The sequence below is a fragment of the Ranitomeya imitator genome, chromosome 3 (assembly GCF_032444005.1).
Source record: "Ranitomeya imitator isolate aRanImi1 chromosome 3, aRanImi1.pri, whole genome shotgun sequence".
Taxonomy (NCBI): Eukaryota; Metazoa; Chordata; class Amphibia; order Anura; family Dendrobatidae; genus Ranitomeya; species Ranitomeya imitator.
The window spans coordinates 549,841,140-549,864,252 of NC_091284.1; the positions used below are offsets into that span (position 1 = coordinate 549,841,140).

Below are 23,113 nucleotides of genomic sequence, written 5' to 3' on the forward strand. Positions count from 1 at the left end.
TGAGCTACTGCATCTTTCCTGTGGCCTGCTGCTCTGCTAGATAAGTGCTTCTAGTTTGTTTTCTGTTTTTTCTGTCCAGCTGTGCTATTCTCTTTTGCTGGAAGCTCTGAGACCCAAAGGGTGCACCGCCGTGCCGTTAGTTTGGCACGGTGGGTCTTTTTGCTCCCCTTTGCGTGGTTCTGCTTTAGGGTTTTTTGTAGACTGCATAGTTCTCTTTGCTATCCTCGCTCTGTCTAGAATATCGGGCCTCACTTTGCTGAATCTATTTCATTCCTACGTTTTGTCTTTTCATCTTGCTAACAGTCATTATATGTGGGGGGCTGCCTATTCCTTTGGGGTATTTCTCTGAGGCAAGTCAGGCTTGTATTTCTATCTTCAGGCTAGTCAGCTCCTCAGGCAGTGCCGAGTTGCATAGGTAGTGTTAGGCGCAATCCACTGCTGCTTTTAGTTGTGTGAGGATAGGTTCAGGTATTGCAGTCTGCAGAGATTCCACGTCTCAGAGCTTGTTCTATTGTTTTTTGGGTTATTGCCATATCACTGTATGTGCGCTGATTACTGCACACTGTGTTGCCTGATAGCACAGCATAACAACTACCCAGGAATCTCAAAGAACTAAAAGAATTTTCCAAGGAAGAATGGATGAAAATCCCTCAAACAAGAACTGCAGCATTTACAAGCTATGATACAAGCAAAAGGGGGTGCTACTAACCATGCAGGATACCCAAACTTTTGCTTTGGCCCATTTTCTGTTTTGTAATTTTTAAAATGTAAAAGATGAAAAAACATATACCGTATATTTCTTTTGTGTGTAAAATGCAAAGGAAATGTGTCACCTTTTAGAGATCGTTTCACTTCAACTTGCTTAACTGTCCACAATAACAGTGGTTTTGACCAGGGGTGCTTAGACTTTTACATGCCACTGTGTATGGGATATATAACGCATGTGCAATAGGTATCACTGCGTACTAGCAGCAAAGTAAGAATAAGTAAGCAGGAGACTAGGTTGTGTGGTGGCAAATTAAAAATGTCATGAGAACCTTTCCTTTGATCTTGTATGCTAAATTCCGCTCATAACATTAATTAGATGTCAAACGTGGACTCTAGGGATTCTTGCTGTTATATATACAGGAAGGAGACCACTTGTAAATGCCGCCACCTTGTGTGCAGACAATGTGAGGTGCCAATATCACATGAGTCTGACCAGAGAGAATGTCATTCAAACAGGAAACCTGTGAAAGAACCTTAGATGTGAGAGGATCACAAGCTAGCATGGATAGAATAGGTTATGTCACAAATCGGTAGGATAGGTTATCATTAGAAGACTGGCAGGCGCACTACAAATAGGTCATCAACATGTCAGTCACAGACATCTTCAACCCTTAACGACCAGGGGTAGTTTTGGTTTTGTATTTTCATTCGCTCCCCTCTTTCCAAAAGCCATAACTTTTTTTTATTTTTTCGTCAATATGGCCATGTGAGGGCTTGTTTTCTGCGGGACAAGTTGTACTTTTGAATGGCACCATTGGTTTTAACATGTCATGTAACACAAAATGGGAAAAAATTCCAAATACGGTGAAATTGCAATCCCACACTTGTTTTTTGTTTGGCTTTTTTGCTAGGTTCACTAAATGCTAAAATTGACCTGCCCTTATGATTCTCCAGGTCATTACGAGTTCATAGACACCTAACATGTCTAGGTTCTCTTTTTATCTAAGTGGTGAAATTTTTTTCCAAAGTTTGTATATAAAAAAAAAAGTTGCCATTTTCCGATACCCGTATCATCTCCAATTTTCGGATTTGGGACTGGGTGTGGGCTTATTTTTTGCACGCCGATCTGATGTCTTTATTGCTAGAATTTTGGTGTAGATACGATCTTTTGATCACCCGTTATTGCATTTTATTGCAATGTTGCAGCACCGAAAAAAAAAACGTAATTCTGGCATTTCGATTTTTTTTCTTGCTACGCCGTTTACAGATTGGATTATAATTCTTTTTAATATTGATAGATCTGACGATTCTGAACGCGGCGATACCAAATATGTGTATATTTGATTTATTTTATTGTTTTATTTTGAATGGGGCGAAAGAACTTTCATATTTTATTTTTTAAAACTTTTTTTTACTTGCTTCAATAGTCTCTATGGGAGACTAGAAGCTGCAGTTGTCCAATCGCCTGCAGCCCTGCTCTACGTAGCAGATATGCTCACTTGCTATAAGCGCCGACCATCAGGCGGCGCTCATATAGATCTAGCAATGACAATTACCGGGGTCTCCTGCTGACCCGGGTAGTCATGCCAACCCATTGGTGACCAGCGATCATGTGATAGCAGCGCCAATGTCTGGCATTGGATGTTAAGGGGTTAAAGAACATGTGATGTAAATTGTAAACTGTCAAGTGTTTTGTTACCATTTTTATATAAAACACCGTCATGGCCAAAAGTTCAGAGACCGACATAAATTATGGTTTTCATAAACTTTGCTGCTTCAGTGTTTTTAGATCTTTTAGTCAGATGTTTCTATGATTCCTGAAGTACAATGATAAGCATCTCATAAGTGTTTTCACACTTTTATTGAGAAATACATCAGGGTTAAAGGGAACCTGTCAACCCCCCCCCCCCCTCCCCGGCTTTTTTATCTAAAAGAGCCTCCTTGTACAGCACCTAATGCTGCATTCTGTCGAGGTGGCTCTTTTATTTGGGGTCCCTTCCAACGCTGAAATATTCGTTTTTATAATTTGCCCGCCACACCTGTAGTCTGTCCGGGGGGCATGTCTTCCCCCCCCCCCCCCGGACACAAACGCCTCCCAGCCACTAAACTGGTGCGCAGGCAACGGGAAAGGTCAGAGAGGCCCGGCGCCTGCGCACTGCAGTACTTTGCTCTGCCCTCAACAGGGCAGACAAAGTACGCGTGCGCTGGAACCGCAGCGTGAAGACCAGAAGAGGACGTCCTCTGATGAAGATAGGAGGCGCCGGAACCGAACCAACAGCGGGAACACCCCTGGGTGAGTATAATCGAACGTCTTTTTCTCATCTTTTAGGATACATCGGGTGCTTATCTACAGCATTCCAGAATGTTGTAGATAAGCCCCTGATGCCGGTGACAGGTTCCCATTAATGCCAATGCGAACTCGGCTTCAGGAAAATGGCCGCCGCGATCTCCATCTGCGCACGCGCGGCATACCGCGGCCTTTTTCCTGAAGCCCCTGGCAGCAGTGGAGTCCATATGCGCACGCGCGGCCTCAGGAAGATGGCCACCCCCACAGATCACCAGGGAAATAGCGCCGATTGCGCGTTTTTTCTTCTCCTGCCCAGTGGATTCAGAAGATGGGCATGCGCAAACCACTACGCCATCAACGGAAATATATGCAAGATCTGGGGGAAGATACAGCAATGTCGCCATGCCCATCTGACCTTACCAGCCTGATTGACATGCGAAAACGGCGACTTTGGTAAGTTATTTCGGCAGCATAGGTGGGGAATCAGGGTACACAAAATACACTATAGAAACGCACAGCTCAGGCCTTATTTAACAGTATTTTTTATCTCGTACTGAAAAACCGGGGTGACAGGTTCCCTTTAACATCATGTGATACTATTTGTCAGGATGCTAAAAACAAGACTAATTTACATTCAGTAGACAACTCAAGCAAACATTTGAGATTCTGTAAGTTTGTCTAATTTCCAAGAAAGAAAATTGCTCTTCACTAGGCCTCGGATTCCCATAGTATGATTCAGAGCTGGACTGGTCATCTGGCAATTGCCAGAAGGGCCTGTCTTGTCATGTGCCACCTTGTCTGCTCCGTTGTTAACAGAATCGGTGTTTTCAAGACACTCATACTGCTAAGAGTTGTGACGGAGGTATCTTTAGAAATATTGGTCTTGTAGTAAATCTTGCTTTCCTCCATGCAGGGTAATAATGATATACCCTGCATGGAGGAAAGCTCCAAATTCTGTCAGAAACGATACGGAGTTGCCAATTCATGTGCTCAGAACATAAATTGAGAAATATCTACTATGTGCAACTGCCTGGAATGGTTGATAATGGTGGATTGGATAATTGTCAGGACCCTTTTGAGTTAACAGGGACTCCCCCATCACATAGAGAGGTTTTTTTACACTCTTACAAAAGTTGACCCCAACTGCTAAAGTAAAAAAATAGTTTTAGTACTTGCCCTCCAATGGTCCAGCTACCCGCTGTTACTCGAGAGTTTATATTTTGGGTGCAGCAAGGCCATCATGACCACAAAACACATCACTGATGCAAACTACTTTGCTCGGTGGCTCATGACGTCAAAAACAGCAGGGCCATTAACCTCAGTGACTGTGTGCTGTCAACTTAATGTCACCTCTGCAAGCAAAACACACACACACCATAGAAGCGACGTGGAGTCAAGGACCAAGGAATGGTGAGTACTATTTCTAATTGTTGAGGTCCACATTTTCTTCATATGGAAAATCTCTAATAATTAATAGTCATCTTTATATAAGGATTAACCAATAGAACATATACAACACTTCACAAGGTATTCAGAAACAGGTGATTGACAAACCATGTAACGCATAATCCTTGATCAACATAGACATTGCCAAAGTCCTTACAATCAGGACTCAAGGATGTAAGCACCATTAAGGCTTGCAACACAAGTCCTCTGTTCTGCTGATCAGTAGTGGTCCTTACAGTAGGATCCACATAGAGTTATCAATTATAATGTATCCAGTGGGAGTTCAAGAGTCAACTCCAAAAGCGTATTCAGGAACTAAGCCGAGTCAGAACCACAGATGTCAATAATAAACACAATAAGATGGTATACTATACAATAAATGACACTCGCGGGGAGTGAAGTGGAAATATATAGGGCACTCTGTAGTCCCATTAGCCACCAAACCTGCCCTCTGTTTAGTCACCTACGTTTGGCCATTAGACCTTTTTACGTTATATGGATGGCCCAAATGGCATCCAGTATCGATGGAGGCATCAAGCCCACCAGGAATAGAGCATGACATTATGACGCTAGTATCATAACTTAATTCAAAAATGTTACTCTACTCCCTGACTGGAGTAGCATTTCTGGCAAGGCGCATGCCTCGTGACGAATTTGGTACATCTTACCCCACTACGACACTTTTTTAAGACTGAATAGGATGGACATAATTCAAAAATAAGAATACATCTTTTTTAATACTTCTCCTACTCATGGTTCTTGTTGTCTGCTATGGAAAAAAAAAGAAAGAAACAGAATCAAAACTTTCTTGATTACACGGGGTCTTCTGTTCTGACTGCACTCCATGTGACCACTGCATAAATCACCATTTAGTGACCTCTTTAGATGGCTGTTTTTTATCTCTGGTCTAACAATTGTTTTGTCATGTTTATGTGAAAAAAAAAAGTTTACTATACAGTATATAAAACATAGCTACTATATTATGGATATTCAGATGGCGATTTAATGCAAACATGTTCAATTATTGTCTAAAAACAGTTGCTTCTATAGAGGACAGAAGAAGAAGAAAAAAAGCAGCTCTTACACCATAAATTGCTCATATGATGCTAAAAAAAATGAAAAAGCGATCGTGCATTTCTTCCTATGAAGAAGCTTTCTCTGTGAAATCTTTATATCACAAGAATAACGTCATGTGTCAGCATATTATTCCCATAGTAACCGAATTATTATGCTGGAGTGGCCATTCCAACATCCAAGTATTGTTCCCGTGCGATTAGGCCCTCGTGATGTATGGTCCTTTTAATTAACACTTGAAGTTTCAGTGCTGATTCCACGCTGTGTTCTTGAGCTTTCACAAGAGTGATATATGACACATGCGGAAAACAGCACACTGCGATTTCCACTGCTGGAAAATGCACAAATCTGATCGGGTGAGAATCCAGCACCCAGAGAATGAGATGATGCTAGAAAATACAGAAAATGCCCACTGCATACTGAAATCCCCAATGACATTGAAGGCATGCACAGATATACACCCCCAACTTGCAGCAATTAGCCTCTCCCCCATAGGCAGCATTCATGCAGCAGGGTAATGCACACAGCCATGTGCACATGCCGGATTTATCCCTAGAAAGCTGGGTAGCCATGCATGACATTCAGCCTCCCCAAGCACCTTGGAAGGACAGTCCGCTATAAATGGAGCAAGAACACTAAGATCAGACAACTCCTACCAGTATTTAGAAAAACCGCATTTAGTCTCTGCATCAGTTCCTCTATGGCCATCTCTGCGAATGTCGACGTTCACTTGAAGGAGAAGCGGTCCACAGAAAGCATTTTCTTCTTTCGTCTGCTGAAGAAGCAGCCAGGCTACAGCAGAGCTCCCCAGCACTGCATTTCAATTAGCTCCAGGTCCTTGCTTGACACAAAAGGAGGTGGTAAGTGAGCACAGGCTCCGCAACACACAGGCGATTCGCTCACCATTGGAGGTGCTGTCATTATGAGTCTTCATCACGTCAGGATCAGGTCACACTAATCAGTATTATTTCCCCTTTTCTGCGCTCACCGTAATAAAACACAACATAGTAACGCCATGCATCGGTGTCTTACAGAGAAACAAATATTACGTGATTTTTTTTCATAAAACATCTGATGTGTGTAACCTTCACTATTCTTCTTTCAGACCATTTTTACATATGGAAACAGTGGTACGGCTGAAAAAAATGTCTGCCCGCCCTCTCCAAAACAAAAAAAAAACAAAAACCTTTTTTGTAGAGATATGATGTGCCAGTCATGAGAAATCTAGATTAGAAGCCATATGCAAATCAAGCTTGAGGTGCAACAGGGGCGTGTCAGTACAGGACTGCTTCTTACACTGTTTACCACGCCCCCGATACTGCGTCAGTCTGATTTGCATATGACTTCTACATTAGATTTCTCAGTACTGGCACATCAGATAAAAAAAAAAGATATTGTTATTGGGGGGACAATGTCTATACAGTCACACCACTTCTTCCATATGTAAAAGCGTGCCAATAGAATCCCTTTAAGCATCAGTCAACGCTACAGCCATATCACTTAAGTCATACCCCTATACAGCCATACTACTACTTCCATATGTAAAAATGTGTGACTGGTTCACCTTTAAAGGGACTAGTCCTGTTAGCACAGTGGCCAACCACGTACATACACCTTCCCACCTTACACCTTCCCACAATCTCCACACTCCTTCTTTGATTGACAGCTCTGATTTCATAGAGCCAGAGAAGGAAGGAGATAGATGGAAACCAAGCAGGTGGTAAGGTGTATGTAAATGATTGGTCCCACCATGAAGCGCCAAGCGCTTGTACTTGGCTTCAAAAGTCATTCAACAGACCCTTTAACCTGTGCCTATTGTATTCAGATTGTCACTATGTAGGTGTGTGATTGCTACTGTATGCAACAATCCAACAATGGAAGGCTAAAGCAAAACTACAGTATATCAATATTATAAAATAGTAAATAAAAATGGATTATTTATTGGCACAATAAGTTTTTTCGCCATTTGTATCCACTTTGTGTGAACACATTCTGAATGGCAAAAAAGTGCCCACGAGGGGCAAATACTGTTGGCAGGGAAAACACTATTTAAAAGAGAGATTTTCGTTGCTCACCATAAAATTTCTCTCGGGGCCTTCATTGGGGGACACAGGTAACTATAGGTAACCATGGGTGTGTGCTGCTTCCGCTAGGAGGCTGACACTAGGCAAAAAAAACAATTAGCTCCTCCTCAGGAGTATACACCCACTAACTGGCACAAAGCTCGTCAATTAGAGGCAAAGCAGTAGGAGATGCAACAATAACACAACAATTAACAAGCCCAACAATAGGCACATAGACCCAACATAGGCACAAACCAGGGAGGGGGCTGAAATGTAGAAGGAAAGAGAGAAGGTAGAACTCTCTCTTCATTAATGTGGAAGGAAGATACTACCTTAGGCAGGAAGGAACAGGCCTGAGAACCACTTTGTCCTGATGTAGAACAAGGAACGGGGAGCGGCAATAGAGCCGCTAGCTCCGAAACTCTCCTGATGGATGTGCTGGCTACCAAAAAGGCAACATTCCATGAAAGGAGGGAAAATAGAATGTCCTTAATGAGTTCGGAAAGCGGTTAATTAAGAACTCATAGAACAAGATTCGGCTCTACCAAAGGAGACCTTGGTGGCCATTCAACTGGCCCACGATGACCATCATGATTATGTGTTGCCCTCTTTATTATGCACTGAAGATGGCACGTTCCCTGAGTTTTTCCAGGGTGTCAGGTCCGAGCATTCCTACATGAGTTTCATGGAAAGTGGATTGGTCATCGTGGGCCAGTTGAATGGCCACCAAGGTCTTCCGATCTGACCCCCTGAGACTTTTATCTTTGGGGTCATCTGAAGGCAATTGTCTACGCTGTGAAGATACGAGATGTGCAGGATCTGAAACAACGGATACTGGAAGCCTGTGCTAGCATTTCTTCTGCGGTGTTGCTATCAGTGTGTCAAAACTGGGAGAAGAGGGTTGCATTGATAATCCAAAACAATGGGCAGCACTTTGAACACATTTTGTAAGTGGTCATAAACTTCTAAATAACTCATGAAAGAATAAAGCTATGTTAAAACTAAGCACACCATTGTTTTTGTTGTGAAATTCTCAATAAGTGTAATGTGTCACATGACCCCTTGGAAAAAATAAAGTTGGATCCAAAATGGCTGACTTCAAAATGGCCGCCATGTTCACCACCCATCTTGAAAAGTTTTCCCCCTCCGATATACTAATGTGCCACAAACAAGAAGTTGAGATCACCAACCATTCCCATTTTATTTAGGTGTATCCATATAAATGGCCCACCCTGTAGTTATGTAGATAAGTATGCACCTCTGCACTGGCAATTTTGTTATTTAGTCTTTGATGGTATATTAATACTCTATAAATTGAACTTATGTACTGTGTTGTTTACACTCTTTTTGTGATTTTGACCGTGTACTTCTGCTATTGGTGACTTTTTTTTTTTTAAATTCGTTTATTTATTAAACATAGAATAAAATTACAGCATACATATTTGTCCTTGTCATTAATCTGCGTGGTTACATTACAGGGATTGAAAAGGACAGGACATACATATGTCAATCATTTCACTTATAGAAAAACAGTCAGAACATAGGGTTCTTAAACTACAACCCAACTAAACCTCCAAAACTACTAAGCCGCCACTTAACCAAAGTCAAATACATTATTTATCTTGTTCTTTTCCCATTGCGCAATATTTGCAGATCAAAGGACCAGGTAAACCACATTTCTCCCATTTAATCAGGTCACAGAGTGAGATGAGAGGCGTTCCATCTATCCCAAATTTTGCTGAACTTATACGGGCAGCCCCTATTTTGATAAAGAGTACGCTCATAGGGGACGACTGCATTCACCAGTTCAATCCAGGACCTAACGGATGGGGGTGAATTCCCCATCCACCGCATAGCTAGCAACTTCCTTGCCAAGAAAAGTGTTTCTCGTAGAAAAATCCCTGTATAGTGTTCCCAGGCCTCCTCGTCCCACACTCCGAACAGGCAAATTAAGGGTTCAAGAGGAATTGGAATTGATAGTATTGAAGCTAATAATGACGTCACCTCCCTCCAGTAATGAGAGACTATGGGGCACTGCCATATCATGTGTACAAAATCAGCGTCAGGTGAGTGGCAACGCAAACATTCCGACGTCGAGTATCGACCCATCCGACAAAGTCTCAACGGAGTCAAATATGACTGGTGGATTATATATAATTGGGTCATCTTATTATTGGCTGATGGGGAGACTCTGAGGGGTGATTCCAAAATATCCTCCCATTCCTCACCTTGCATATCAGGAAAAAGCCCCTCCCATTTGCCTCTCACCGAATCCACAACAGAGTTCGTACCCGCTGATAACAGATATGTGTATAGGGACGAGATAAGACCCTGAGGGCCCTGGGACTTAAGAATACCTATCAGAGGCAAAGAGGAGATGTTACGGTTCATCCCCTCATTCCTGACAAATGACTGAACGGCAGATCTGAGTTGCAGGTATCGAAAAAAATTGAGATCTTGGAAGGTCATATTTATCTTGTAGTTTTTCAAAGGACATAAAAACCCCCTGGACATATAAATCTCCCATCAAAAGAACCCCGTAGGAAACCCAAAATTTTGTAGATGGGTGATTCACTAACGTCGGAAAATAACTGTTATCCCACAGAGGCATCTCGGCTACAATGTCCCCAAATCCAGTAACTTTTCTAATTTTCTTCCAAGTGGATCTCGCCAATCGAATCATGGGCAGCAAACCAGGAGCATTTATTTTCCCCGATTCCAAAAGACCCAGCGGACACTTAGCACCAACAGAACTAAGTGATTTTCAGAATTAGGGAGATAGTTATGAGGCATCCATTTACATAATGCTTTAGCCTGTCCCGCCAAATAATATAAAAAAAAAATCTGGCAGTGCCGCTCCTCCCTCCTGTTTAGGTCTTTACAGAGTAGTTAGTTTGAGCTTGGGCCTGCCTTTCCCCCACACAAATGAAGTAACGTGAGAATTTAAACTGGTAAAGAAGAATTTTGGTACAGTTACTGCACTATGTTGAAGGCAATAGTTGAATTTAGGGAGCAAAATCATTTTTTATGAGATTAATGCGGCCTGCTACGGACAATGGAAGCTTACTCCAAGATGCAAATTTCAGTTTAGTGTATTCCAACAGGGGGAGAACATTGAGCTGTAGGTCCAACCCACTGCATTGGGACATGTAGATACCCAGGTACTTAAATTTGGACATTATGGCCAATAAAGAAAGAGTACTAAGACTGGGTGCTGGGTGCTGAGATAAAGGTAATAGGGCAGATTTATCCCAATTAATATATAGGCCCGAGAACCCACTAAATTTATCTATGGTAGCAATTATTTTTGGCAACGTTTCTTCTGCCCTATCCATAAATATTATCATATCATCAGCATACAAACCAATGATGTCAGTGCGGTCCGCTATCTTAATACCATCAATACCAGGGGTTGAGCGCAAGCGCACAGCTAATGCCTCTATTGCTAAAGCAAATAGGGCCGGAGAGAGGGGGCACCCTTGACGGGTTCCCCTATATAGTGAAAAAGGTTCAGACATAGAGCCGTTGATAACTATACGGGCCTTGGGTTTCAGATATAGCACACCAACCCATTTCAAAAATTTCTCCCCAAAGCCATATTTCTGCAGACAAGCGGACAAAAAGGGCCATTCAAGTGAGTCGAACGCCTTGGCCTCGTCCAGTGACGCCAATGCCCAGGCATTGTCTGGTAACAAAGAACTGTACTGAATCACCGACTGGACCCATCTAATGTTTATAGAGGTGTTCTTACCGGGCATAAAGCCCGTTTGATCTGGATGTATAATATCTAGTATAATGGAGTTCAACCTGGTAGCCAGTATCTTGGCTAGGATCTTATAATCCACATTTACCAAGGATATAGGGCGATAGGATCCGCATTCCAAAGGATCTTTCCCCTCCTTCTTAAGTACAATAATATGTGCCTCATAAAAAGTATCTGGTAGACACCCTCCCTTCCATATCTCTTTAAATACTTTCAATAGAAGCGGAGCCAGTATCCCCCGGTATTTCCTATATAACTCTACAGGGAAGCCATCTGGCCCAGGGGCCTTTCCAGAGGCCATATCTGTTATGGCTTGCTCCACTTCCTCCAGGGTAAATTCAGCGTCCATAAAGGTCTGCTGGGCGGAACTCAGCACAGGGAGTGTTATATCGGACAAATATCCCAGACAATCGGATACATCAAAACCGCTCTTAGATTCATACAGCCCCTTATAATAGTTATAAAAACATTGAAGTATTCCCTCAGTAGTGGAATTCAATGAGCCGTCCGGTGAGCGAATTTGCAATATCATGTTAGATGTATTATGTTGACGCACCAAGTAGGCCAGAAATTTCCCCGCCTGATTCCCCATTTCAAAGTACGATTGTCGCGTAAAAAATAACTTACGCTTAGACTTGGTGTCTATGTGTTGGGTGTATAATCTTTGCAGAGTCAACCACTCGACCCTATTATCATTAGTCTGGTCAGCTGTATATGTTGCCTCAGCATCTCTCAAACATTGTTCAATCTCATCGTCCTCCCTCGATGTTACCCTTTTAATATATGAGATTGTAGAAGACAGACAACCCCTCAGATATGCCTTAAGTGTATCCCAAAATAAGTTAATATTCTGAAGTTCTGAGTGGGACTGAATGAAGCAGTTCAGCTGGTCAACTGTCCTATCGTCCGAGTCTATTAGTTTAAGCCAAAAGGGATTCAATTTCCATACTCTACCATTATTTGACGTCCCAAACACAAGTTTAAGAATAATCGGACTATGATCCGAGGTCCCTCTATTACCGTGTTCCACACTATCCACCCACCGCACCAGGTCACCGGATCCGAAGATATAATCTATGCGAGAGAGGGAACTTCTAGTGGATGAGTGGCAGGTATATCCCCTCTCCCCGGGGTGATGCATCCTCCATAGATCTATCCAGCCGCTACCTTCCATGAACAATGTTAACTGAGTCGGGGTCGAAGAAGAGGAAGAAGACAAAGATTCCCCAGGTGACCCATCTCCCAATCGCATTCTATCTAAATTACTGTCCATAACTAAGTTGAAGTCACCCATACAAATAACATGTGCGTCCGTGTAGCTTAATGCAAAGCTCATTGCCATCTTAAGTACTGAAGTATTAGCCGGGGGGGGGGTTATATATGCATAGTATGACGTATTCGCGGGAATTAATTAATGCATGGACAAAAACAAAACGTCCCTCTAGATCTCGCCGAGTCGTCTGGGCCTCCCATTGGACGTCTTTGTGTACTAATAGTGATACCCCTCTCGAGTAGCTAGTGTGAAACGCGTGAGCATACCACTGTACCCATGGTTTCTGTACACCTCTGGCTGTATCTCTAGTTAGATGTGTCTCTACCAGGGCCACAATATGAGGATGATATCGTCTAATTTGGGAGAACACCTTGATTTTCTTCCGGGGTGATTTATTACCCCGAATGTTCCATGTCATACATATCAACTCAGACCCCATATCTAGCCATTAAAAAACATGGTATGCATTGATGGTGAGAAAAGTCCGCTGATTACTCATGGGAAATCATAATGGCTTTGGAGGCGGCTCTTACCCAAATACCTACTAAAACTAATTAAATCTAACAGGAAAAAAAAAACAACAATTTAACAAAAACTGAACAGTAGAGGAGTAAGATCCTGTACTCCTACAGTCAAATATAAAAGGGGATACCCTCACTGAATCCAGCGTCCGGTAGTGTTAACAACCTTAGCACCCACTTAGAGAGCTCCGTTTATATTACCATTAGACAAGGAGCATAAATTAGGAGTCTTTCACATTAGACACCCCATGAGCCCGCAACCATTCGGCCGCCTCCGCTGGATCCGTGAAGAATAAGGTGGAACCATCATGAACAATGCGCAGTCGAGCCGGATAAAGCATGGAGTAGATGATACTCTTATCTCTAAGTTGTTTCTTGATGTCCATGAACCGCGCTCGCTGTTTTTGGAGTTCCATGGAAAAATCCGGAAAAATCGATATGGTAGCATTGTTGAATTTAATAGGGCCCTTCTGTCGCGCCAGACGAAGAACAGCATCTCTGTCTCTACAGTTGAGAAGACGTGCCAGGAAGGGTCGGGGTGGAGTTCCAGGGGGAAGAGGTCTTGTTGGGACCCTATGGGCCCTCTCCACTGCAAATGTTGAAGAAAATTCGTCCCCCAGGGAGGCCTTAAGCCAGTCCTCCAGAAATTGTTCGGGTTGCTGACCCTCCGAACGCTCCGGCAGACCGATAATTCGGATATTATTGCGACGCAGTCTGTTTTCCAAGTCATCTGCCTTTTGTTTCCAGGCGTTTACTGAGCCAGTGGCTTTTGTCAACTTAGCCTCCATAGGGGTGATGGTATCCTCTATATGAGACACTCTTGTTTCAACCTCCGAAATACGCCCTCTCATAGCTTGCATATCATGCCGCAGACGACCCACCTCAGTATGCACGTCCTCTATTTTTTCTGTGAGAGATGATCTAGTTAGGGATATAGCTTGCATTAGCTGCTCTGACGCCTGTTTAAGAGTCAGTTCATCTTGTTCTCCCTCCTCATTACTATCAGAAAGACGATTTTTACGTTGGGTCTGTGCAGGGTTATTTCTGAGAGTGTGTGTACTATCAGAAGGATCCTCCCTGGCGTACTTCCTTAGTTTGTCAGCAGCCCCTGTTCCCTTAGAGTGATGCATGGCAGGCAGCTAGAAGGGCTCCACTGGTTAATTACAGTTATATGTGTATATAGTGCACTCTCCAGTTCCAGTCACAACAGAGTTAAATGTAGGATTGTATTCCAGAGAGACCACTAGATGGGCAGCTGGGATATTGAGAGTGATATAGGCAGCAGTTTTAATATACACCCAGGCTCTGTATGTTAGAGCAGATCCACAGGCTCCACAGGGGGAACAGCAGAGCGAGGGGGGGGGGAGGGTTAACCCCTCTGAGGTTATGGCGCTGGCAGGAGGAGTGCTTGTATGGCAGGGGGCACGGGGCCCAATCTTTCAGGGCACACACACCGCGCCACCTCCTTGCTGTTTCAGGCTAATCTCTCACCTCCTGAGTTGCGCCGCAGATGTGGCTGAAAGCGCCGCTTCCCCACTGTCAGGGCGCGCGCTGTAGTGATGTGCCCCCCCGCGGACACCGCCGTCCACCTCCGGTCCTCCTGCTCCCACTCACCGGTACTCTCCAGCGATCACCGCTTGTGTCCGGGGATCGCCGATTCCAAGAGGGAGGACGCCCGGCACCAGGAGAAGCCGGCGCTGTGTCTGGTCTCCTCAGCGCGTGCACTCACAAAATGGCCGCCGCTGCACGTGGAGTCTGCCGCCCGTCCAGGCCACCGCGGCTCCTTCGTCCCAGACCTTCACCGCAGCCGTCCGGAGGGCTCACCGGGTTCCTGAGACTGTGCGGTACCAGTACCAGCCGGCACAGTGTGTAAGTTAAGGGTCCAAGTGGCAGGATAGGTACAGGATTGCTGGAGCTCACAGAAGGTGCGTCTTTCCTCCTCAGTTACATAGCCACGCCCCGCTATTGGTGACTTTTGGATACCAGATAATTTTAAACCTTAATGCTACACTCTTTTGCATATTGTTTGAGCCTTGCTCATTGGTGTATGACTGGCCTACTATTGCTGTTTCTGTCAGGTGTTCCCCACACTCTGAGGCATTTTGTTTATGTATCTACTTTTTAATCATTTTTTTCTAATAAAATATTGTTCTTAACCCCTTACGCCAATATGTCTTTTAACTGACCTCAGATATAAGAAAATATCCTCCCCATACAGGTGACAATCCAGCAGCTGTCGGCTGTCCACTATAGCTGACAACTTGCTGCATCAGCCACGATCAGTGTTGTCATCGTCCATATTTGTTTAACCCCTTAGATGCTGCTGTCAATAGTGACTATATCATATAAATGAGTGTGGCTTCTCCCTCTTAATCCCAACTGGTGCCCTCAGAACATGAGCATGTGGGTCCTGATATTTGTCATGGCAATTCATAACCAAATAGCGGCCTTAGAGTCTGACAGCTGTAGTAATCTGTTCAGAAGTCAGCGACATTTAGGTGGTAAAAATACACATTTTTATTTCTGTCATGCCACTTTGCATTAATTCCTGAAAATCACCTGAAAGGTTAATAAACTACCTGACTGCAGTTTTCAGTATGTCAGGGGGTGCGGTTTTTAAAATGGTATAACTTTTGGGGGTTTCCCAATATATGAGACCCCTAAAGTCACTTCAAACATGGATAGGTCCCTAAAAATAAATTTTGTACATTTCCTTTAAAAAAAATTAAAAATTACTGCTACATTTTTAAACCTCCTAAAATGCTAACAAAATAAAATAACATTTTACAAATGGTGCTGATGTAAAGCAGACATGTGGGAAATGTTATTTATTAATGTTTTTCTGTGGTATGACTATCTGGGTTAAAGGGAACCTGTCACCCCGTTTTTTGAGATTGAGCTATAAATACTGTTAAATAGGGCCTGCGCTGTGCGTTACTATAGTGTATGTAGTGTACCCTGATTCCCCATGTATGCTGAGAAATACATTACCAAAGTCGCCGTTTTCGCCTGTCAATCAGGCTGGTCTGGTCAGGTGGGCGTGTTCACAGCGCTCTTTTCTTCCCCAGCTTTCCGTTGGTGGCGTAGTGGTGTGCGCATGTCCAGAGTTCCGACTTCCCTGCGCCCACGTGAAGACACAGCGCGCGATCTGCGCTGTAATCCCTTGCATCGGTGGGGGCGGCCATCTTCCTGGGGCCGCGCGTGCGCAGATGGAGTGCTCTGCTGCACGGGGCTTCAGGAAAATGGCCGCGGGATGCCGCGCGTGCGCATTAGAGATCGCGGCGGCCATTTTCCCAAAGCCTTCCCGAACTCGGCTTTGGGAAAATGGCTGCCGCGATCTCTAATGCGCACGCGCAGCATCCCGCGGCCATTTTCCTGAAGCCCCGTGCAGCAGAGCACTCCATCTGCGCACGCGCGGCCCCAGGAAGATGGCCGCCCCCACCGATGCAAGGGATTACAGCGCAGATCGCGCGCTGTGTCTTCACGTGGGCGCAGGGAAGTCGGAACTCTGGACATGCGCACACCACTACGCCACCAACGGAAAGCTGGGGAAGAAAAGAGCGCTGTGAACACGCCCACCTGACCAGACCAGCCTGATTGACAGGCGAAAACGGCGACTTTGGTAATGTATTTCTCAGCATACATGGGGAATCAGGGTACACTACATACACTATAGTAACGCACAGCGCAGGCCCTATTTAACAGTATTTATAGCTCAATCTCAAAAAACGGGGTGACAGGTTCCCTTTAAAGGGATAATCATTCAAAGTTTGAATATTGCTAATTTAACATTTTTCTCATTTCTGATATTTTTTATAAATAAATGCAAACATATCTACCTAAACTTACCATTATTATAAAGTATAATGTGTCACGAAAAAAACTATCTCAAAATCACTGGGATTTGTTGAAGCGTTCCAGAGTTATTACTACATAAAGTGACACTGGTCAGGTTTCAAAAATGTGGCTCCGTCACTAAGGGGTTAAATCTATTGGATTGACACTTGTATCCCTATTATCACAAGAGTGATTTGCTGGTGGTGGTACTGTTGATTCTTTACGTAAACAAGTAACAGAATCATTGGCCAGTCTCTCATACACTAACCCTATCAGCCAATGAACAGGGAAACTAAAGAGCAAAGGCTGAAGCATCATAGGCATGTACTTATCAACTTCTAGCAAATGTATCCAAAGCAGACCACAAATAGACCGCAGTAATGTTAAAGAAGCACTCTCATCAAAGTTTTTATCCTCATAATATATTGCAGTCATCATACTATACAGCACTGTGTACTTACAATTGCTCATTTTGCCTTTCTAACCAACTAATTCTTCTCATCATAATTTTCATCATAATTTTAATGATAAAGGCACTGAAGTTGATGCAACCCCACTGCCAGTCATTAGATGCAATGTTGCGATTGACGCTGCAAGTTTTAGGTTACGTGATAACGGTTTGAGATCTAACCTTTTTCTTTCAGTGCTTATTACCTTTTCTTCCTCTTAAAACTTTTAGGCTATGTGCCCACGTTCAGGATTTTTCACGTGTTTTTTTCGGCGGTTTTCCACTGCAAAAACGCTTACATTAAGCATCCGATCATTTTAATGCATTCCGCAGTTTTTGTGCCCATGCTGTGCTTTTTTCCGCAAAAAAACGCATCGCGGAAAAAATGCAGCATTTTCATTAATTTTGTGGAAAATCTGCGGATTTGCCGCTATATGATTATATTGGGAACCTCCGGAAAAAAAACTCAAACAATCCACACAAAAATTCAATAAAAATGCAGAAAAAAAGCGAGCAGATTTCCTGCGAAAGGAGTCTGGATTTGCTCAGGAAAATTCTGCAAACATTCCTGAACGTGGGCACATGGCCTAAGGATTACTCCCAGAATCCAAGGTTTTATCATATCTTGAGAACGGGGCTCTGAAACACAGGATCATAGCTTTGCAGCACCCCATCATAAATGGAACACAGTTGCAAAAGCTTGACCTCCTCTCCATTCATGGTCTTTGGGACTGCCGAAATAGCCTCATACGGTCTTTGGCTTTCCCACTGACAATAAATGAAGCACATATTGAGAAACTGCCCGTCTGCTCCATTCAAGACAGGGCACTGGAGGACAGGGACACCTGAGCACTATTATCAGGATCACACCCAGCAAATAGTAAGTTATCACCTATCCTATTAATAGAAGACATTTTTATTCTTAAAATAACCATTAAGGTAACGTTCACATTTGCGTTGTTGGGCGCAGCGTCGTCGATGCAACCAACAACGCAATACAAAACGCTGCGTTTTTTGACGCATGTGTTGACATAAACTTGTAATGTTCCTGAATTTTGGCGCAGGGAAAACGCTACAAGTAACGTTCTCCGCGCCCTGTCTGGTGCGTCAAACTGACGCATGCGTTGTAAAACGCAATACAACGCATACCGCCATGTTAAAGATAGGGGCGCATGACGCATGCGTCGGTATGCGTCGACGATGCTGCGCCCAACAGCGCAAATGTGAACGTAGCCTTAGCTGCTTCCTGGATTCAGCCTTGTATTTGTATCCATTAAGAGGCTAAGGGAACATAGTACTACTTGATTCTTCAATATTAATTGTTGATATGGCAGAGATTGTGAACTCTATAGGGGAGAGACTACAGGAGTGAAGATGTACAAGACAAAATATGCGAGAATTTAGTTGCAAATGGAACAACACGCCTCCTTCCCACGCAGCAACGCTGTGAAAAAGACCCAGGTCGAAACATTGAATACCATTGTCGCATTTCTCCCTGGACCCTGATGTCTTTTTACATGTCTGCACATAAATAATTCTTTGCATTTTTGGAATAAGAGTGTGCAGTGAATTACTCTCTACATGAGATCAACAAACTGCAGGAAAAATTGGGACGTCAAAGTGTAAACTATAAGTTCAACAGTATTTTCCTCAAACTACAATACATGAGTTTGGGTGTTAAGGAGTGCAAAATACGTGCCTTGCCCTGGGCACTGGCAACCCATGCCTTGCCACTGACATGGAGTGCACTAAATAATGTGGAACTTTTTTGTTGTTTGGGATGTGGAAGTTAAGGCATTTCTGGCCTTCTTGCCTGCCACAAGGAAGGTACGAACTGGCTGCAAAATAGTCCCAAAGTTGTGGTCCCCTAAATAGTTGCCTATTGGTGGAGAAAGCATAGCTGGGAAATGGAATGGTATAGAATACCAATACAGGAGTGATGATGAAGGGTTGGGACAGTAGAAAAGTCACGAAAAGTGGAAAGTGATTGGAGACTAAAAGCTGAGCACTACCATGAGTCCTGTGTCATCTCAACAGTAAAGCATCAGGAGAGCATTCATCAGTGGAGCTACTTTTCATCCAATGCCCACTTAAAATATTGCACTGCCATGAATAAAGAATGGTATCTAAACATCCTCCAAGAGTAACTTCTCCCAATGATCCAAGAACAATTTGTGATGAACAACTCTTTTCCCGACATTATGGGCAACTATGACATAAGGCAATAAACTAAACATTGAAATTTTGTGTCCATGGGCAGAAAAATGCCCAGATGTCCATTCTGTGGTCAATCCTCAAAGCGGATGGACAAACAAAACACTGAAATTGTGATAAACTTCAAGCATGGATTAGGCAAGAATGGATTGCCATAGGTCAGGTTTTGTCCCAAAAGCTGATATCCAACATACCAAGGGGAATTAGGGAGGTCTTGAAAAATAATGATCAACACTGTAAATATTGAGTCTTTACATAAACTTCATGTACACAGTACAGACCAAAAGTTTGGACACACCTTCTCATTTAAAGATTTTTCTGTATTTTCATGACTATGAAAATTGTACATTCACACTGAAAGCATCAAAACTATGAATTAACACATGTGGAATTATACACTTAACAAAAAAGTGTGTAACAGCTGAATTTATCTATATATATAATTGTCTAAGGGGTACTTCCGTCTGTCTGTCTGCAACTTCCGTCATGGAAATCCCACGTCGCTGATTGGTCTCGCCAGCTGCCTGTCCTGGCTGCTGCGACCAATCAACGATGGGCACAGTCTGGCCGAGAATTAGTCCCTTCCTACTCCCGTCCAGTCAGTGCCTGGCGCCCGCTCCATACTCCCCTCCACTCAACGCTGACACAGGGTTAATGATAGCGATAACGGACCATGTTGTGCCGCAGGTAACGCACTCCGTTAACGCTGCTATTAACGCTGTGTGACCAACTTTTTACTATTGATGCTGCCTATACTGTGCGGGCTGTGCTATATACTGTTTGGTATGTGGCCTCTGCTATATGCTACAGTATGTGGCTGCTATATACATACTGTACATACATACATATTCTAGAATTCCCGATGCGTTAGAATCGGGCCACCATCTAGTGTCTTATATTCTAGGTTCTTCAAAGTAGCCACCTTTTGCTTTGATGACTGCTTTGCACACTCTTGGCATTCTCTTGATGAGCTTCAAGAGGTAGTCACCGGAAATGGTCTTGAAGGAGTTCCCAGAGATGCTTAGCACTTGTTAGCTCTTTTGCCTTCACTCTGCGGTCCAACTCACCCCAAACCATCTTGATTGGGTTCAGGTCTGGTGACAGTGAAGGCCAGGTCATCTGGCATAGCACCCCATCACTCTCCTTCTAAGTGACATTTTGAGACAGAATTTTTTTTTTCTGAATAAATTTATATCAGCAAATAAAACTATTTAATGTATATTATACGGGTGTCTGCCTGCTGAATGTAATTTTTTTTTTCAATACATGTAATATTCAGTATGTAAACTAGGGGGGCAGGTCGGTGAGGGATCAGTGATCTGCCAGAAGCCATCAGTATGAATTGATAAGCAGAGCACCACATGAAGCCCCCCACAGTCCCACCCCGTAGCACGAGCATATCTCTAACTCAAAACACCTAATGGTACTGTCACACTAAAGCGATGCTGCAGCGATACCGACAACGATCCGGATCGCTGCAGCGTTGCTGTTTGGTCGCTGGAGAGCTGTCACACAGACAGCTCTCCAGCGACCAACTATGCCGGTAACCAGGCTAAACATCGGGTTACTAAGCGCAGGGCCGCGCTTAGTAACCCGATGTTTACCCTGGTTACCAGCGTAAAAGTAAAAAAAAAAAAAACACTACATACTTACCTTCCGCTGTCTGTCCCTCGGCGCTCTGCTTCTCTGCCCTGTGTAAGCACAGAGGCCGGAAAGCACAGCGGTGACGTGACCGCTCTGCTTTCCGGCCGCTGTGCTTACACAGGGCAGAGAAGCACAGCGCCGAGGGACAGACAGCGGAAGGTAAGTATGTAGTGTTTGCTTTTTTTTTAACTTTTACGCTGGTAACCAGGGTAAACATCGGGTTACTAAGCGCGGCCCTGCGCTTAGTAACCCGATGTTTACCCTGGTTACCAGCGAAGACATCGCTGAATCGGCGTCACACACGCCGATTCAGCGATGTCAGCAGGAAGTCCAGCGACGAAAGAAAGTGCTGGACTTTCTGTCGCGACCAACGACATCACAGCAGGATCCTGATCGCTGCTATGTGTCAAACTGAACGATATCGCTAGCCAGGACGCTGCAATGTCACGGATCGCTAGCGATATCGTTTAGTGTGACAGTACCTTAAATGTGTTTTACTAACAGTACTCATTTGTTTGTTCACTTTACATTTTTGTTAACTGATAAAAATAAAAAATTAACACGTCTCTTTTTGAAAGAATTCTTATTTTACAGCATTTTTAAATATGTCCAGTACATCATCATAAAACTGACATGATTTAATTATGCATGTCTAACTTTATGGACTAATAAGTGGGGTCTAGATTGTACACAGGCTTGGACTAGCCCATAGGGGAACAGAGGAATCCCCCAGTGGGCCCCTGTGCAGACACGGGCCCCCAACACCACTGTATGGGCAGTACTTGGCATAATTCACATGATTTACTCTGTACAGAAAAAAGCAGCATCTCATCATTCATTAACCAAGCTGCCCAGTTTATTATTATATAGAGATATAGGTAAATTTGTGAACAAGGGTAATGTCATATTTGTAGGCAGGTGAAATGTGGGCCCCCCAGTCCAACACTGATTGTACATGTGGAATTCCGGCATCCAGGAAGGCTATAGTGTGTCCAAAAAGGTGGCACAGGGATTATATCTATCGTCTCTACAAATATGGACAGACAATTTACAAAAAATTTCACAAGATATTGGTCTCTACTCAACATTATTTGTACGTGATTAGCTAGTGGTGTTCATATTTAACAATATTAAAGGGAACCTGTCACCCCAAAAATCGAAGATGAGCTAAGCCCACCGGCATCAGGGGCTTATCTACAGCATTCTGTAATGCTGTAGATAAGCCCCCAATGTAACCTGAAAGATGAGAAAAAGAGGTTAGATTATACTCACCCAGGGGTGATCCGATCCGATGGGTGTCGCGGTCCGGGGCTTTCCATCTTCTTACGATGACGTCCTCTTCTTGTCTTCACGCTCCGACGCAGGCGTACTTTGTCTGCCCTGTTAAGGGCAGAGCAAAGTACTGCAGTGCGCAGGCGCTGGGCCTCTCTGACCTTTCCTGGCGCCTACGCACTGCAGTACTTTGCTCTGCCCTCAACAGGACAGACAAAGTACGCCTGTGCCAGAGCGTGAAGACAAGAAGAGGACGTCATCGTATGAAGATAGGAGGCCCCGGACCGGACCGCGACGCCCATCGGACCGGACCGCCCCTGAGTGAGTATAATCTAACCTCTTTTTCTCCTCTTTCAGGATACATCAGGGGCTTATCTACAGCATTACAGAATGCTGTAGATAAGCCCCTGATGCCGGTGGCCTTAGCTCACCCTCGATTTTGGGGGTGACAGGTTCCCTTTAATGCCAATATTAATACATTATATGGAAATACTGATCTAACACCAACGACTTTCCCAATTGTTTACTTTATTTTCCATCATCATTTTAGAGTCAAAACGAGC

General features: G+C 43.8%; 1 protein-coding gene across 3 annotated transcripts in view; it reads right to left on the reverse strand.

Moving 5' to 3' along the window:
• MCF2L (MCF.2 cell line derived transforming sequence like) overlaps positions 1–23,113 on the reverse strand; it is a 398,998-nt gene that overhangs the window by 264,698 nt on the left and 111,187 nt on the right. The window contains exon 1 of one of the 3 annotated variants that reach the window (XM_069757896.1): positions 6,172–6,444. The exons of the other annotated variants lie outside the window; for them this stretch is intronic. Coding sequence (XP_069613997.1) covers positions 6,172–6,223 — 52 coding nt within the window. The 5' untranslated portion in view covers positions 6,224–6,444. Of the gene's footprint in view, positions 1–6,171; positions 6,445–23,113 lie in introns of those variants that run through there. 3 annotated transcript variants of the gene reach the window in all.